The sequence below is a fragment of the Xiphophorus couchianus genome, chromosome 20 (genome assembly GCF_001444195.1).
Source record: "Xiphophorus couchianus chromosome 20, X_couchianus-1.0, whole genome shotgun sequence".
Taxonomy (NCBI): Eukaryota; Metazoa; Chordata; class Actinopteri; order Cyprinodontiformes; family Poeciliidae; genus Xiphophorus; species Xiphophorus couchianus.
The window spans coordinates 17,505,730-17,521,699 of NC_040247.1; the positions used below are offsets into that span (position 1 = coordinate 17,505,730).

At 42.5% G+C, this 15,970-nt stretch overlaps 2 protein-coding genes across 2 annotated transcripts in view; both read left to right on the plus strand.

Moving 5' to 3' along the window:
- The window catches only part of LOC114135550 (guanine nucleotide-binding protein G(i) subunit alpha-2-like), a 52,470-nt gene extending 49,435 nt beyond the window's left edge, over positions 1 to 3,035 (plus strand). The window contains exons 6-9 of the mRNA XM_028002924.1: positions 1,012 to 1,141; positions 1,302 to 1,455; positions 2,081 to 2,296; positions 2,391 to 3,035. Coding sequence (XP_027858725.1) covers positions 1,012 to 1,141; positions 1,302 to 1,455; positions 2,081 to 2,271 — 475 coding nt within the window. The 3' untranslated portion in view covers positions 2,272 to 2,296; positions 2,391 to 3,035. The remainder of the gene's footprint in view (positions 1 to 1,011; positions 1,142 to 1,301; positions 1,456 to 2,080; positions 2,297 to 2,390) is intronic.
- Positions 3,036 to 9,670: 6,635 nt separating this feature from the next.
- Positions 9,671 to 12,652, plus strand: LOC114136178 (PAK4-inhibitor inka1-like). The gene is made up of 3 exons (XM_028004008.1): positions 9,671 to 9,825; positions 9,920 to 9,956; positions 11,319 to 12,652. The coding sequence occupies exons 2-3, from the start codon at positions 9,954 to 9,956 to the stop codon at positions 12,312 to 12,314; spliced, it is 999 nt and encodes a 332-aa protein (XP_027859809.1). The 5' UTR covers positions 9,671 to 9,825; positions 9,920 to 9,953; the 3' UTR covers positions 12,315 to 12,652.
- The last annotated feature ends 3,318 nt before the right edge of the window (positions 12,653 to 15,970 follow it).

Consider the following 15,970-nt stretch of genomic DNA (forward strand, 5'->3'; position numbering starts at 1 on the left):
ACCCCCAAAACCCAGTGAAACATTCCCATCTACCTCTGACATGGGTTTGCCCAATTCATCAGTTTCAGCTGCAAGATGGGTGTGTTTTTCAAGTCAGACCTCAGTGAGCTCAAGATCTGAGCTTTGAGTGAACCCAGACCTTTCTATTTCCAAATATATTTCTCACTGAAAAAGACTTATTTTATCAGCATTTTATGGAAATTATTATTTTTTTTTTTTTTTAATTTTGTGTTTGCGGTCAGGGGCAGCTATGCTGCAAAGTAAATTTTCTTCTAAGTTATGTTGGCTTAAATACATCATTTTCATAAGCACTGAATGTATCATGGTTCCTTGATTCTTCTATAAACTGGTCTATATGCCTGGAAAGTACATAAATCTGCCGCTTTAAGTTCTTATCATTATTGATATTGAATTTTCAAGTGTTCATTTCTGTTATGCAAAGTACATGTTAGTAAAACACTCAGGCTGTTACAGGGAGTCCTTATTTATTTAAATGACTGTTCTGGATAAAACTGATGTCAACAGTGATGAAGATAAGCCAAACTGTGTGAAGTGTGTCACAGTTAGTCAGCTCTTATTCAGCCTCTTAAAGGTCTGTGAAACCAACACAATCTTCTAATTAGTAACATTTAGCAAAGTTAAAACTGAGGTGTAAAAGTGTATTCCTGAAGTTTCCTCAGAACGTCGCTTTCTTCACCCTCAGTTGCGCTCAAAATGAACCATTCAGACGTCATGCCTGGTGATAATAAGCGCCCTCTTTCTTTTGCTTAACCTCACACCACCTACATGAATTATCTAGTCCTGGAGAATCAAGTCTCCACCTGTCTTTAAGTCATCTTGTTACCACAGCAACCATACTTTATAAGAAAAAATATCAGCAAAATTGCAGAATAGTGCATGTACATCAGATGTTGCTCTGACAAGATGACGAGACAGAAACTTTGAAGACTGTTTGCTTTGCTGTCTGCTGCCTCGTGAAAGCGTCTCATTTACTCGGCGTCTCTCTCGCAGGATGTTTGACGTCGGCGGCCAGCGGTCAGAGAGGAAGAAGTGGATCCACTGCTTTGAGGGTGTCACAGCTATCATCTTCTGTGTCGCGCTGAGCGCCTACGACCTGGTGCTGGCAGAAGATGAGGAGATGGTGAGTCTTGTGGACTTCAAAACAATTTCAGATCTCTTGCCCGGCCTCCTTCGTAGGAACGGTTTTCACAAAGAGGGCAGCCAGGGCTTCAATTAACTAATTTCCTTCTGCCCTGCTGGCGTTCTTTAATCTCTCCATAATTTGCGCTTGTCGCACCCAGAACCGGATGCATGAGAGCATGAAGCTGTTTGACTCCATCTGCAACAACAAGTGGTTCACGGAGACGTCCATCATCCTGTTCCTCAACAAGATGGACCTGTTTGAGAAGAAGATTGAGCACAGCCCCCTGTCCATCTGCTTCCCTGAGTACACTGGTACTGTATGAATACCAACTAGTCTCCACAGCTCGTAATGATTGTGCATAGTCTGCTTCAGAAAGTAAATACATATTCTGACAGCATAGAAAGTGCTTCAGAGTCAATGTAATAACTGTATACTTAGTCCCTTAATTTATACAGCCATAAATCTTCAGCTTGGATCCTCAAAGAATAATCTGCTTCTTTTCATCTTATCTTTCTAAGTAGATTTAAATAATTATGTGAATCTGTTTTGCATATTCTGACATTAACGTCTGACTTCATACAAATTTCAGTCTCTTTTTGTACCCATGTCGTCTTTTTGTTCTGCATGCACAGATCAAATCAAATGTCTGCACTTAGCCATGAATTGTCATGTTTTCAACTTAAGTTGTATGTTTGTTGTGCATTCGCTTTATTTATTTCATTTCATATTACCAGAACCTGTGGCTTGTTTTCACATTTTTGTCTTCCTTATTGAGATTTTATACGACCGGCCAACAAAACGTAGTGCATATTTGTGAAGAGGAGAAAAGTGATGTTAACATTAAAAGAAAAAAAAAAAATCAGAAGCGTGGTGAGACCTAGGCTTTTTTTTTTTCATGCCGTCTTGTAAGATAATGTTGATCTTCGTGTCCCACAGGCCTCAACAATTACAAAGAGGCTGCAGCTTACATCCAGAGCAAATTCGAGGAGCTGAACAAGAAAAAGGAGACCAAGGAGATTTACACCCACTTCACCTGCGCCACTGACACCGAGAATGTGCAGTTTGTGTTCGACGCGGTCACTGACGTCATCATCAAGAACAACCTGAAGGACTGCGGCCTCTTCTGAAAAGCCGATCCAAGGAAGAATCAAGGTCAGGCCAGAGATATTCACTTAGAGATTCAATTGAGGTTTTATTATTTATTTTTCTTAGATCTGACTGATTTGTTTTATTTTTGTCTTTTTAGATTACTTGAACAGTTCTGATGACCATGACGGAGGGTTTATACACACACCACGAATAACTGCACTGTCCATCCACGATTTCTGCTTCAATCTGCTTTTTTTTTTTTTTTTTTTTTTGTTATTCTAAAGACACCTAAGAGACAGAAAATCCAACGAGCCTTCCAGATGTTCCAACGATTGCCGATCCAGTCGCTCGTTATGGTCAACTCTTTGGGCTTTGACCGCAAAAATCAGCAATTATTTTATTGTGTTTTTCTTCATTTTCAATTGCTAAAGGAGAGAAAGGATACTTTATATATATATATATATATACATATATAAACGCCTAAATTTAACTTTAAGATCCTGATGTGCAAATTCTGAAATGTTTAATCATGTGAAACTTATTTTTTAAGATGCAGCAGAAGCATATGGACATGAAATGAGATTCATAATAGAGAAAAAGTGCTTTAAAAAAAAAAAAAAATGTTTACATTGGTTCATCATTCATAGCTAAACCGTATATTCTGCATGTCTCCACAGGACCAATAATAGCTCTGTAATCTGCACAAATTATTCTAACATTCCTACAAAATGATTTTAAAAAATAGACTTTTTCTTTAGAAAAAAAAAAAGGTTTTATGTGCAGGGGAAAATTTATGACAAAATGCTAACATGTATTTAAAGTTTGTGTGCACCTAACATGCTATCAATTTTTATATTACCATTCATTTCCGTGTCTATTGCAGTATGTTTTGTGCCTTTACTTCTGTTTACAGCCAGTTCCTTAGATATACTTTAATTGCTTTTTGTCCTACTTTGCTCCTAAATTTGTTTTCTTTCTTTTTTTTTTTTTCTTCAGTCTTTGATCTATGAATATATAGTGACTATTAAAGAGATATCAAAATCTAATTCAGCGAAAAGGTTAGTGTTTTTGGTTAAAAAAAAAATATTGGTCTTATATGATTTAATTTAAATAAAGTAGAAATCGTTCTTCCATATTGGTTTTTGTTCTGTTTTTTATGTAAGTACTCTCACAGCAGTATGCTTACTTTTTACAGGTGCATCTTAATTTGGAATGTAATTGAATAGGTACTAGATGATGGCTCTAGTACACACAGTGATGTGTATCAAGCACTTAGTTTTGATTTTGAGCCAATGGCTAATTGAAGCCCTACATTCAGTTCATCAGAAAATGAAATGTTTCTTAGGACAAATAAAATAATTAATTTAGCAATGTTCTGTCGGTGTTCAAAAAATGCAGTGTCCCAGGATGATGATGAAAAGTTTAGTGGAAGGAAAAAGTGATGGAAAAACATGCACTAGCAACAGGTTACACGCTTTTCAGAAGCGTCTTACTGGCACTAAGGAGAAAAACATTTTTAAATTTCATTTGGAAATCAAGTTCCTGGAGTCTAAAGGAAGAGTGGAGAGGCAAAGAATCCAATTTGATTGAAGTCCAAGGTAGTTTGGTAGAAACCAGCTCTCTATACTACACTTTCCTTTGTGATATTAAGAAATGATTGTTTCCTGGAGACTACAATTTCTAAAACGGCTCAGAAAATTGACATCATTGCTCACAAGTCGTCCTGCTGTTTGCTGATTGGCCTGGTTAAAATTTAACAGGAGAAATCAAGCTCAATTGGAGAAAACCCAGACTGAGTTCTGAAGGGAGATGAGAATTGAGTGGAATTGCGTAGGAAGGCAATGGCCAGGCTATGTCCAAGCCAAGGTGACATTTCCACAATTGGTGATGATTTATAGAGCAATATCTTCTGCTATTGTTGATCCGCTATGTTCTATCAAGTCCAAAGTCAGAGCCACAGTTTACCTGGATGTTTTAAAGCACTTCATTCTCTTTCAGCAAGCCTTATGGATTATGGATTTCATTTCTATACAGTATTGTCAAGAGGAAGATGGCCAACACCATAGCCAACCATACAGATGACCCCAAGCCCAATATTGCAACAATATAGCCCTTCTTAAAAGCCAGGTGCTGAGTGCACATCATATGGACATACATCCAGACTCATGTGTTGTAGAGCGGCATACCGAGTTTTACCAGGATAAGGGCTCCCCGTCTATCCTCAAGAATCACTTGAAGACTCAGCTCTTCATAGAACATCTTCTCTATTTTATACCCTTTACTTCCCTATTTGTGCCTGCACCTCTTCCAATAGATAAACTTACTTTTGAACAGGCTATTTCTGTATTGATAATTATTTTTGCATTAGCTTATGTTAACTAAATAGTTGGTTTCTATTAGCTTTAAGCCATAATCATCAAATTATGCACATCAATTTCTTCTTTTGGGCTGTAACTGATGCACACAAGCTGCTTTGATGTCCGATGCAAATTTGTACAGTTGCGGCTAAAGCTATTGCGTCATTATTTTAAATTATGAAAATAAAATAAAAGGTTAGAGTCCTGACAGTGAGGAAAGTTTGGCAGAATGGTTACACTAAATAACTTTAGCGATTACAAAACAGTAAAATTATAAAGATAAACTCAGTTAAAACGTAATTATATTAAAAGTATAATCATGGGATTAAGTTCAGGTCAATGCCTGCATACATTTATAAATGTATGTAATACTTAAGCTATAAATTCCTGAGGTGTGTTTTGTTTTATTGCTCAAGGTATATTTTTCAAATTGAATGTTACAGCTTCTTCTTCTAAAGTTACAAATTGTTCAGTTTTTTACAAGCAGCACATATAAATGTCACAGACTGATACTGCCACCTGGTGGCCATTCAATAAAAAAAAATCATTTTCATTAAAAAGGTTCCTCCAGGTTTTGTCTCAGAAATCTGCTCAATGGTTAAAACTTATTGATAACCATGCTTTCACACATTTGAAAATACATGTTTCCAATGAAAGGTGAATGTATCCGTCTGTGGTGTTCATGCCTCCAGCAGTTGAAACCTGATGAATAAATGAGGTGGAAGCAGAAAAACAGTTTATTTTTTAAAAAATGCTCATTTTTCCCCATGCTTTCATGCATATCAAAGTTCATATCACAAAACAATGTGAAAACTTAGATCATTGGATTAAAACAACCCAACGGCAACATGCCTAAACTTGTATTTGATTTGGAAGCACATCGAGCAGCTGAGAGGTGTTACGTGCCATAAGGCATGCTGTTGAAGTAAAACTGCTGAATAATGTCACTGAAGCACTGGTTTAACCTGTTGTCCACTCTCAAGTCTGAATAAAATAAGGTGATTTTAAACCACATGCAGGATGGAAACATTTTTAAAATGTATTCCACCAGTTTTGTGATTTTTTTTAAAGGGTTTTCAAAGTGAAAGTTCTTTGATGGACTGTAGTCTGTAGTTTTATGACAAAAAGCTTGAGACGATATGGTTTACAGATCAGCTGTTATTATTAATTTGTACTGAACTTGCTTACATTAGCTTTAAGAATATTGAAGTCAGTAAATGCAACACCACTGAGATATTCATTCGTTTTATTATTCACATTTAAAAGGGGATTCATTACAAGCATTCATTTCTGCTCATATTAATGATTATGCCTGGCAGCTAATGAAATCCTGAAGCTTAATTCAGTTTTTAATACTACATAAGATTCATTAATGAGGATTTAATACAGAATTAGACTTGCAAAATCATACTTTTGTGGCAGGTATTAATAACTTTTAACAGTGTAAACAGATTCAAACTCTTGATGGAAATTAGCATCGTCTTAAAGCTTGGCAGCTCAGGAAAACATGAGTTGCTCTAAAGTTTACTGGTAGACCAACAACAACAAACTCACTAAATTACCACCGACAACCAAAACGTCACACTGGCGCTTAAAGAACTTGATTTCTGGGTCTCTCCACATTTCTTCCAGACTCTGGGACCTTCAAAAACAAATGTAATCAATGTCTTTTCTTTCTCCTTTAGTTGAGGTACGATTTTTCTGACAAACAAATTCAACAATTGTAGGCCGTGAATTTTATGTGTGACTCTTTATTATGGTGACTCGAAGTATTAACACCAGCTCAAGCTCCATACCCTCTGAATCTCCAAATTCTTGAATTGCTTGATATTCTCGCCAGGCTGCGTTTGTCGCTAATGCCAGAGCTCCTTCCACTTTCATTTCCATTGAAATGCTACTCTGTTAGCAGTCAGCTTCTTTGGCTATGACTTTTTGTTGGCTACCCTCCTTACAAAGGGTGTTGATAACTGTCTGGTGAACAACTATGAAGTCAGCCGTCTTTTTTTTTTTGTGATTGTTAGGGAAAGGATTGTAAATATCTAATAAATAATTATAAATCTAAATTGTTTTAAAATTAGACATAAAGAACTGAGTGTCTGTTCTGCATCAGCCAGCTGGGCTATTGGTCTTTATTCTTAAACCACAGAATAACTTTATTTGGTCTGAATTGTGCTCTCTAGAGGGCGCTGCAACTTCATGTCTGCAGCCGCACAAGTGCAATATTTTAGTGTCCAAAAGAAAAAGAGGATATTCTAGAAGGCTTTAAGAACACAATCTGTTTTCTTAATTTTGCACAACAAATGTTTGCATGTGGCCATAAAACAAAGCAATCTTTGAAGAAAGTTTTAAAAGAAATCTTACTCATTACAGTTCCTTTAAACAGTAGTTTTCTCCTTAAATCCCTTAAATACAGATGTAGGCAACAGTGCTTGACCTTTTTAAAAAAACATCTCTGGGTGTAAAACAACAGAACAAACCCAGGCAGGACAAAGCGAAGAGAAATGATGTGAAAGCTGCTTCTGAGTCAGTGACACCTGAGCTCCCAGCCCTTGATAATCCAGCCACATTTGTGACAATAATGTCAACAGAACACAGATGCTAAACACAAGAACAACGAGTCCATCTCTAACCTTTACTGCTCTGCATTTGGCCAAGCACCACTTTTACAATATTAAAACCCATTAAGGCGTCAGGAAAGCAAGGATGAAGATGTAGATAATTGAATTAATCATTAGTCCTTCAAACTGTTTCTTGTATAATTACTTGCTTCACGCAGAGCTGCTGGAGTGTGGGAAACCAAAATTGATGGTTTCCCCCTATTTTTTGGTGTAATAGGGCAAATTGAAATGTACACACTGAACTTTTTCGGATGGTTAATTTGCTCTCTTTAGGTAGTTTTTTTTTAACAATACACAAAGAAAGCCATGTGTCAGATGCAGCACCAATAACAACCCAATTAAAGAAGCGCAAATAAGAGAAGACATTCTAAAAAAAAAAGATGTATGATAGAGTTTGCATTTTAAGAAGTTGTATTCCATATCTGGGTTGATGATTTATGTTGGATGAACTGGTCAGAACATGTCATCTCTGTTTATATGTTAATGATGGACTCGGTGAGGACAACTTGGCACCTGAACAGTGGCTCGTCAACAGTGAGGAGTCAAAGCATTCTTCCTCGCACCATCAGCTTAGCGTAGACATCAGGCCTCTGAATGCTATGAATGGAGAGGTGGAGCACCAATTGACTGCCAGGGTAAGATCCAAAAGCTCATTTATGGTGCAGATTTGCATTTGTGTATTTTGTATTCACTCAGATGAATAGTTTACTGACAGCAGGACGTGAGGCTGAAGTGGCTAAATGAATGTGCAGACAATGAGGAAAAATAGTGTGAAGGTTTAGGTTAATGCATACATGCAATACAGAGCCAAGACAGCAGAAAAGTACTACAGTTGCCAACAAGCTTACACAGGCTACAGCTTTATATTTAAAGGCATTGAGTTCATACAAAAAGTTGCCTCACAAATACAATTCCAGCATTTCAGATGTGAATACCATCAAGTTTTTGGGGTTTTTTTCCCCCCCAGGAACAAAATGTTCAACGACACAGAAAGAAGTGCAATGAAAGTATGGATTTCTATGTAGGGTTTCTAAAAATCTGTTTGCAAAACTTGAGCTGTTGAAAATCCCCTACTAATTGAGGTTTGCAAACACAGGAATCAAGCTAAACAGCTGATATTGGGAAACATGGCAGAAAGATTTCTGCTTAGACTCTGAAATGTTCAAAGTTGTTTTTGAATTCAGTTTTGGGTATTTGATTCAATTTGACTTCAAAGACCTTCTAAGTCACGATAAGTGATGCTACGGATGCAAAATAGAAGCAAATGGCGACAATGATCGTCTTCAAAACTTTTGATTCATCTTGTGTACATACAGCCCTCGTTGAAGTTTTATATTCTGCTTTATCACTTGAAAGAGTTTAGTCACGGACCAGTACAGTGTCACTGCATGGAGTCAAATCTGAACACTGCATTGACAAGAACATCTCTCTTTCGGAGTGCTGAGTCCATGATTTACTGAAATGATGGAGACATTGTATACCGTACTGCATGTGCATGTAAGGTGAGGATAACTTATTGGGCTTACTTTAAATCTGTTTGCATTGTGATTACTTTTGATAGAAGTAATGGGTTTTGTGAAAGTTTTGCGCCCCCAAAAAATTCACCTTATAGTAACAACCAGAGTAAATGTCTTTTGCTTTGGGTTTTTTTTAATAGCAGCCTGGTTTGACATGATGAATGATATTTGATTGCAAAATCCCCTGATCCTCTTCATAAACCATCAAGATTTGCTGTTGCTAAATGTAGCTACAGTCCATGCAACATTCTCAAGCATTTTTCTGCGCCCAGACAGAATCCAAGTAAACAAATATGAAGGAGGAACTTGGATAAAAATGTGCAGAAAAACAAATAGTACTCAGAGGAAGTTGCGATGTATCTTTTGTGATATCACAAAAGTTTGCTCTTTGGAGAAAAGATTTTATCTGCAATAGTGATAAAAATAAAAATAAAAACTGAATATGAGAGGTTGCTATTCATGTAGTAAACCGCATCTAAATTTAGTTTGGAGTTTAAATATCCTCTGCTAAATTGTTGTAATTGTATTTTATGCAGCATTCTGATTGGTCACATTTTACAACAAAATGATGTGAAAGAAGAAGTTCGTAATTGCAAATTTTAATAATAGCTACATTTAGTGAAGATTCTTCCCACTGAACTCCTGCCATCGGCCAAATTAAACCGGGAGCAGATGAGTAAGTTTGTTTTCTAACTTCTACAAATAGACAAAGAGTGCAGCTGTTACATAGAAAACAAAGCAACAGCGCGCCGGTATATAATTTGAGATGCATTTTAACAGCTCCGTGTGGCTTAATTTGTAAAGGCAGTAAAATCAAGCAAACCACGAAGCTCATGGGTTTGTAAATTTGTGCAACGAGGTTCCTGCTTTCTGATTGGTTCATTCAGACGCGGGTCGCTGCTGATTGGCTGCTGAGCGCGCAGCTGTGGTGGGAGGAAAACAGCAGTGAAATATCCACTCCGCTGCTCTTCATCCTCAGCTCAGACGGCAGGACTCGAACTGGAAATTTTGTTTTCTCTGCCGCACCACCGAGCGACCCGGAACGCTTTTCTCTTTATGGGACGAATTAGACCCGCTGAACAAGCAAGGTCACATCAGATGTAAGTGTTTGTACTTTAACAATCCTGTGGCGATTTTCTTTTAAAGAGACAGTTCGATTCTTATTCGGGTCCATCATGTGTTTTTCTTTTGTAGGAGGTGACAATTTGAGACACGAGAACTAGACGAGATGGTAAGTGTACGTCTTACTTGGCTTTTTATTAAATAGCCACATGTGTTAAAATATATTTTTCAGTTAGACCCAGTTGACATGGAGTGCTATATAAAACTAATTAGACATGTTCAGACAAGTCGAACATGTCAACAGCTGCAGAGCATCACTCTGCAGCTGAGTGATGTTCTGATTCCTTCATTTAGGTGTTTATAATTTTGTTTTCCTGCAACACAGAGGAAATGTACTTGTCACTGGTCATTCAGCGTTGTTTATAAGTACAAACGCGATTATTTGCATACAGAACATTTTGTGATTTAGTATACCTATTCCATTTTCTGCTGTATTTTTCCTGGTGAGCTCATGGTTAGAAGCAACAGAGGGAAAGTTTAAAAACTTGAAATGTTTGCAACAGGATTGTGCTGGAAATAATCGTACTGTCTTAAGAAATAATAATAATTTAAAAAGAGCCAAAAATGATAATGGTTAATCTTACTAATATTTTAGATAGAAGAGAAGAAAACTGTTCTGTTGGTGGTCAATGTTTTGAAATGCCTGTAAACCTAACCAGTTATTGGGGTCAGATCTATTTCATCATTATATTACTAATCACAAGCAGAAAATTTGGACTTCTAGAGTCTTGAAATTGTTCCAAGAATTTCTGTCCTGCTGGTTCTGTTTGCATATTCCTGTTGTTCTTCCAGTGTCAGATTTAACTAGAAGGCTTGGACACATGTTTTTAGCATGATTAAGCAGACTCGAAGTTGTATTAAACGAATGTACTGGATTTGACTTTACTTGTCCTCCTAAACTTTCTCACACCCAACATCACAGGATTCCTTATACCCTGTTTGAATTCAGTCTCTCTCCCTGGCTAACTTGGCCCAATCGGCTCTGTGAGCTGCAGAGGAAGCTGGAGTGTTATATTCCATGCTACACACATAAAAAGAAACAGGATCCCCGGAGTTAAATCAGGAACCACAGGCTTCTGTGTTCCTCTTAAACGCTGCTATTGACTGCGCCGTTTAAGAAATCGAGGCGCAATTAGATCTGTCCGGGTTTTTTGGTTGATTTGAAGGCAGGGCGTTCACTCAAGGTGTTGTTGCGGTTGAGTAAATTAACGGACAAATAGACATGTCTGATCATGATGTCTACTTGTTTAAGAGTTGTGTCCTTTATGCGGCAGGTCAGCTGGTCTGTAGGATTAGAAAAAGAGAAAAGGCGTTTAGTCATTGATTGGAGTTCATTCAGGACAGGCCCCAGCCTGCCCTCAAGGCCTTTGGTTAGAAGTAAGGCGTAGAAGCTTACTGCCATGTGCCTTTGTGGGTTCTATGTCACAATGTCGTGGTTTGTACAATGACCCTTTCTCTATTCTCTCCTCAGCTTTGCTTGCGTGACTCAAGCGACTGCTTGCAGGAGCAGATGCAATACATGATGAGGTCGCTGCAAGATCTGAAGCAGCTGCGGAAAGCGTGCCCTGAAGTCCGCCGTCCTCTCGCTCCTCTCAACAAGCAGCTACCAGCCTTAGCGCGTCATTCTGCGGTGGCGCGCGCTTGCCAGCAGCGGGCTCTGCAGCGGGAGCAGCGGGCTCGTATGCGGATGTCCGACGCCAGCTCGGCCAGCACCTACGATTCGGCCTGCTGCCTGGCTAGCCCCCTGGAAGAGGAAGACGAGGATGACGATGCAAGCAGCAGGCTGGGACTGAGCCTCAGACGGGATCTGCGCTCTCCCTGCAGCCAGAAGAGCTTGGAGTTTGACTCGGGTTACTCTGAGGCATCCTGGCAGGACGATGGCGTTGTCCTCAGGAGGACGAGGAACGTGCGTGTTTCGTCGTCCGCCTGCGCACGGATGAACAGGGCACCAAGCGGCCGTATTCGGCCTAAATCCACATCCGACGCCTGCCTGGAAACGTGGACGTCTTTTGAGGTCAGTGACCCAGAGGATTGGACCAACTCCTTACTGACCAGAGGGCGGAACCGCCAGCCTCTGGTTCTGGGTGACAATAGTTTTGCTGACCTCATACAGAACTGGATGGACTTGCCAGATTGTCCGGAACCGACAGAACTGAAACCGAATTCCAGACGAAAACTGGGGAGAGGCTTCTTTGGCAACATGAGGAAGAAACTGTCAGGCTTCTCTAAGTCAGTGGAGGACAGAGTGAGGATGAGATCCACAGACTCTGATCATCTTAACAAAGCTGCCAATGCTCCAAAGCGTCTGTCCTGTCCTGTTGTGCCGTCGCAGCCCAAAGTCCCGTTTTTCCACCAGTCCCACTCAGGCATCAATGAGCTGGGCTCAGACTTCTACCAGTTTGCAGCTCTGATGAAGTCAGGCAGTCGACAGCCAATAATATGCAAGGACATCATTGGCTACATCTGACAGACGTTCATGTCAATCCATGTGCAGACTGGACAATCCTCAGAGTCACTTTATTTTTATACAATTGCTTCTCACTTTACATATTCTGTTGTTAAAGTATTGGGAATAAAGACATTCTCCTGACTTAAACTCTAACTATACACTTATTTATGTTTTATATATCCATATAATTTGCACTGGAAATATGATGGCTGTTTGTTTTGAAATTCCCATTCTCACAGTTTCATTACGATGACGCTTGTTTTTCACTGAAGGTTTGATTGAAACGGCTTTTGTTGCCTGAATGTGGATCCATCTATTTGTTTTTGTTTTTTTTATTAAAAATATATTGCTTGGAATTATGTGTGAATATGTTTTCAATTTCATAGGAGTAACTACTTTGAATACATGATAGCTTTATGGCTCTAGTATAATTTCACACAAACTTAAAAGAAGTTTAATAATGACACCAAGACTCTTTCCATAGCCACTTTTCAAATTGGGCAAGACACAAAAGCAGTGTTCAAGTACAGTGGATTCAAATTCATCCTCACCTGTGCTTGCTATTATCTAAGGGCAGAACAATAACTAGAGCTTTAAACAACCAGAAATGAGACAAATGTAAGGTTGAACCATGAAGCCTGTTAGCACAAGCATTGAAGTCCATAATAAAGGAGGTACAAATTTAAATCACTCTGAGAAAAGGAACTGGGGTATTTACATAAAAATAATTACACCCTATTTTAATAAATGCATAACAATTGGTCTCCTCCATGGGCTGCCACCTTATCGTGGTGGAGGGGTTTGAGTGCCCCAATGATCCTAGGAGCTATGCTGTCTGGGGCTTCATGCCCCTGGTAGGGTCACCCAAGGCAGACAGGTCCTAGGTGAGGGACCAAAGTGCAGCCCGAAGACCCCAATGATGAAGGAAAACCTTGGACTTGGTGTTCCCTCGCCCGGACGCGGGTCACCGGGGCCCCACTCTGGAGCCAGGCCTGGAGGGGGGGCACGATGGCGAGCGTCTGGTGGCCGGGCTTTTACCCATGGAGCCCGGCCGGGCTCAGCCCGAAGAGGAAACATGGGCCCCCCCTCCCATGGGCCCACCACCCGTGGGAGGGGCCAAAGGGGTCGGGTGCACTGTGTGATGGGTGGCGGCCAAGGGAGGGGACCCTGGCGGTCTGATCCTCGGTTGCAGAAACGGGCTCTTGGGACGTGGAATGTCACCTCTCTGGTGGGGAAGGAGCCGGAGCTAGTGCGTGAGATCGAGAGGTTCCGGCTAGAAATAGTCGGTCTCACCTCGACGCATGGCTCTGGTTCTGGAACCAGTCTCCTTGAGAGGGGCTGGACATACTTCCACTCTGGAGTTGCCCAGGGAGAGAGACGTCGGGCAGGAGTGGGCATACTTGTTGCTCCCCATCTCGGCGCCTGTACGTTGGGGTTTACCCCGGTGAACGAGAGGGTAGCATCCCTCCGCCTACGGGTGGGGGGACGGGTTCTGACTGTCGTTTGTGCTTACGGGCCGAACGACAGTTCAGATTACCCACCCTTTTTGGAGTCCTTAGAGGGGGTACTGGAGAGTGCTCCTCCTGGGGACTCCCTTGTTCTGCTGGGGGACTTCAACGCTCACGTGGGCAACGACAGTGAGACCTGGAGGGGCGTGGTTGGGAGGAACGGCCCACCCGACCTGAACTCGAGCGGTGTTCTGTTGCTGGACTTCTGTGCTCGCCATGGATTGTCCATAACGAACACCATGTTCAAGCATAAGGGTGTCCATATGTGCACTTGGCACCAGGACACCCTAGGCCGCAGTTCGATGATCGACTTTGTCATCGTTTCATCGGATCTGCGGCCGTATGTCTTGGACACTCGGGTGAAGAGAGGTGCGGAGCTGTCCACTGACCACTACCTGGTGGTGAGTTGGCTCCGGTGGTGGGGGCGAAAGCCGGTCAGACCTGGCAGGCCCAAACGTGTTGTGAGGGTCTGCTGGGAACGTCTGGCGGAATCCCCTGTGAGACGGAGCTTTAACTCCCATCTCCGGCAAAACTTCGAACACGTCCCGGGGGAGGTGGGGGACATGGAGTCTGAGTGGACCGTGTTCCGTGCCTCCATTGTCGAGACGGCCGATCGGAGCTGTGGCCGCAAGGTTGTCGGTGCCTGTCGCGGCGGCAACCCTCGAACCCGTTGGTGGACACCTTCGGTGAGGGATGCCGTCAGGCTGAAGAAGGAGTCCTATCGAGCCTTTTTGGCCTGTGGGACTCCGGAAGCAGCTGATGGGTACCGGCGGGCGAAGCGGCATGCGGCTCGGGCGGTTGCTGAGGCAAAAACTCGGGTGTGGGAGGAGTTTGGAGAGGCCATGGAGAAAGACTTCCGCACGGCTTCGAGGCGATTCTGGTCCACCATCCGGCGTCTCAGGGGGGGGGGAAGCGGTGCAGCACCAACACTGTTTATAGTGGGGATGGTGTGCTGCTGACCTCTACTCGGGACGTTGTGGGCCGGTGGGCAGAGTACTTCGAAGACCTCCTCAATCCCACCAACATGCCTTCCACTGAGGAAGCGGAGCCTGGGGACTCTGGGTTGGGCTCTCCAATCTCTGGGGGCGAGGTCGCCGAGGTGGTTAAAAAGCTCCTCGGTGGCAAGGCCCCGGGGGTGGATGAGATCCGCCCGGAGTTCCTTAAGGCTCTGGATGTTGTAGGGTTGTGTTGGTTGACGCGACTCTGCAATATCGCATGGACATCGGGGGCAGTTCCCCTGGATTGGCAGACTGGGGTGGTGGTCCCCCTGTTCAAAAAGGGGGACCGGAGGGTGTGCTCCAATTATAGAGGGGTCACACTCTTAAGCCTCCCTGGCAAGGTCTATTCAGGGGTCCTGGAGAGGAGGGTCCGTCGGATAGTCGAACCTCGGATTCAGGAAGAGCAGTGTGGTTTTCGTCCTGGTCGTGGAACACTGGACCAGCTCTACACCCTCAGCAGGGTCCTGGAGGGTGCATGGGAGTTCGCCCAACCAGTCTACATGTGTTTTGTGGACTTGGAGAAGGCGTTCGACCGTGTCCCTCGGGGAGCCCTGTGGGGGGTTCTCCGGGAGTATGGGGTACCGGGCCCTTTGATACGGGCTGTCAGGTCCCTGTATGACCGGTGTCAGAGTCTGGTCCGCATTGCCGGCAGTAAGTCGGGCTCGTTTCCGGTGAGAGTTGGACTCCGCCAGGGCTGCCCTTTGTCACCGATTCTGTTCATCACTTTCATGGACAGAATTTCTAGGCGCAGCCAAGGTGTTGAGGGGATCCGATTTGGTGGCCTTAGGATCTCATCTCTGCTTTTCGCAGACGATGTGGTCCTTTTGGCTTCATCAGATCATGATCTGCAGCTCTCGCTGGATCGGTTCGCAGCCGAGTGTGAAGCGGCCGGGATGGGGATCAGTGCCTCCAAATCCGAGGCCATGGTCTTGAGCCGGAAAAGGGTAGAGTGCCTTCTCCGGGTCAGGGGGGGTGTCCTGCCCCAAGTGGAGGAGTTTAAGTATCTCGGGATCTTGTTCACGAATGGGGGAAGAAGGGAGCGGGAGATCGACAGGCGGATTGGCGCAGCGTCTGCTGTCAAGCGGGCGCTGTACCGGTCCGTCGTGGTGAAGAGAGAGCTGAGCCAAAAAGCGAAGCTCTCGATTTACCGGTCGATCTACGTTCCCAC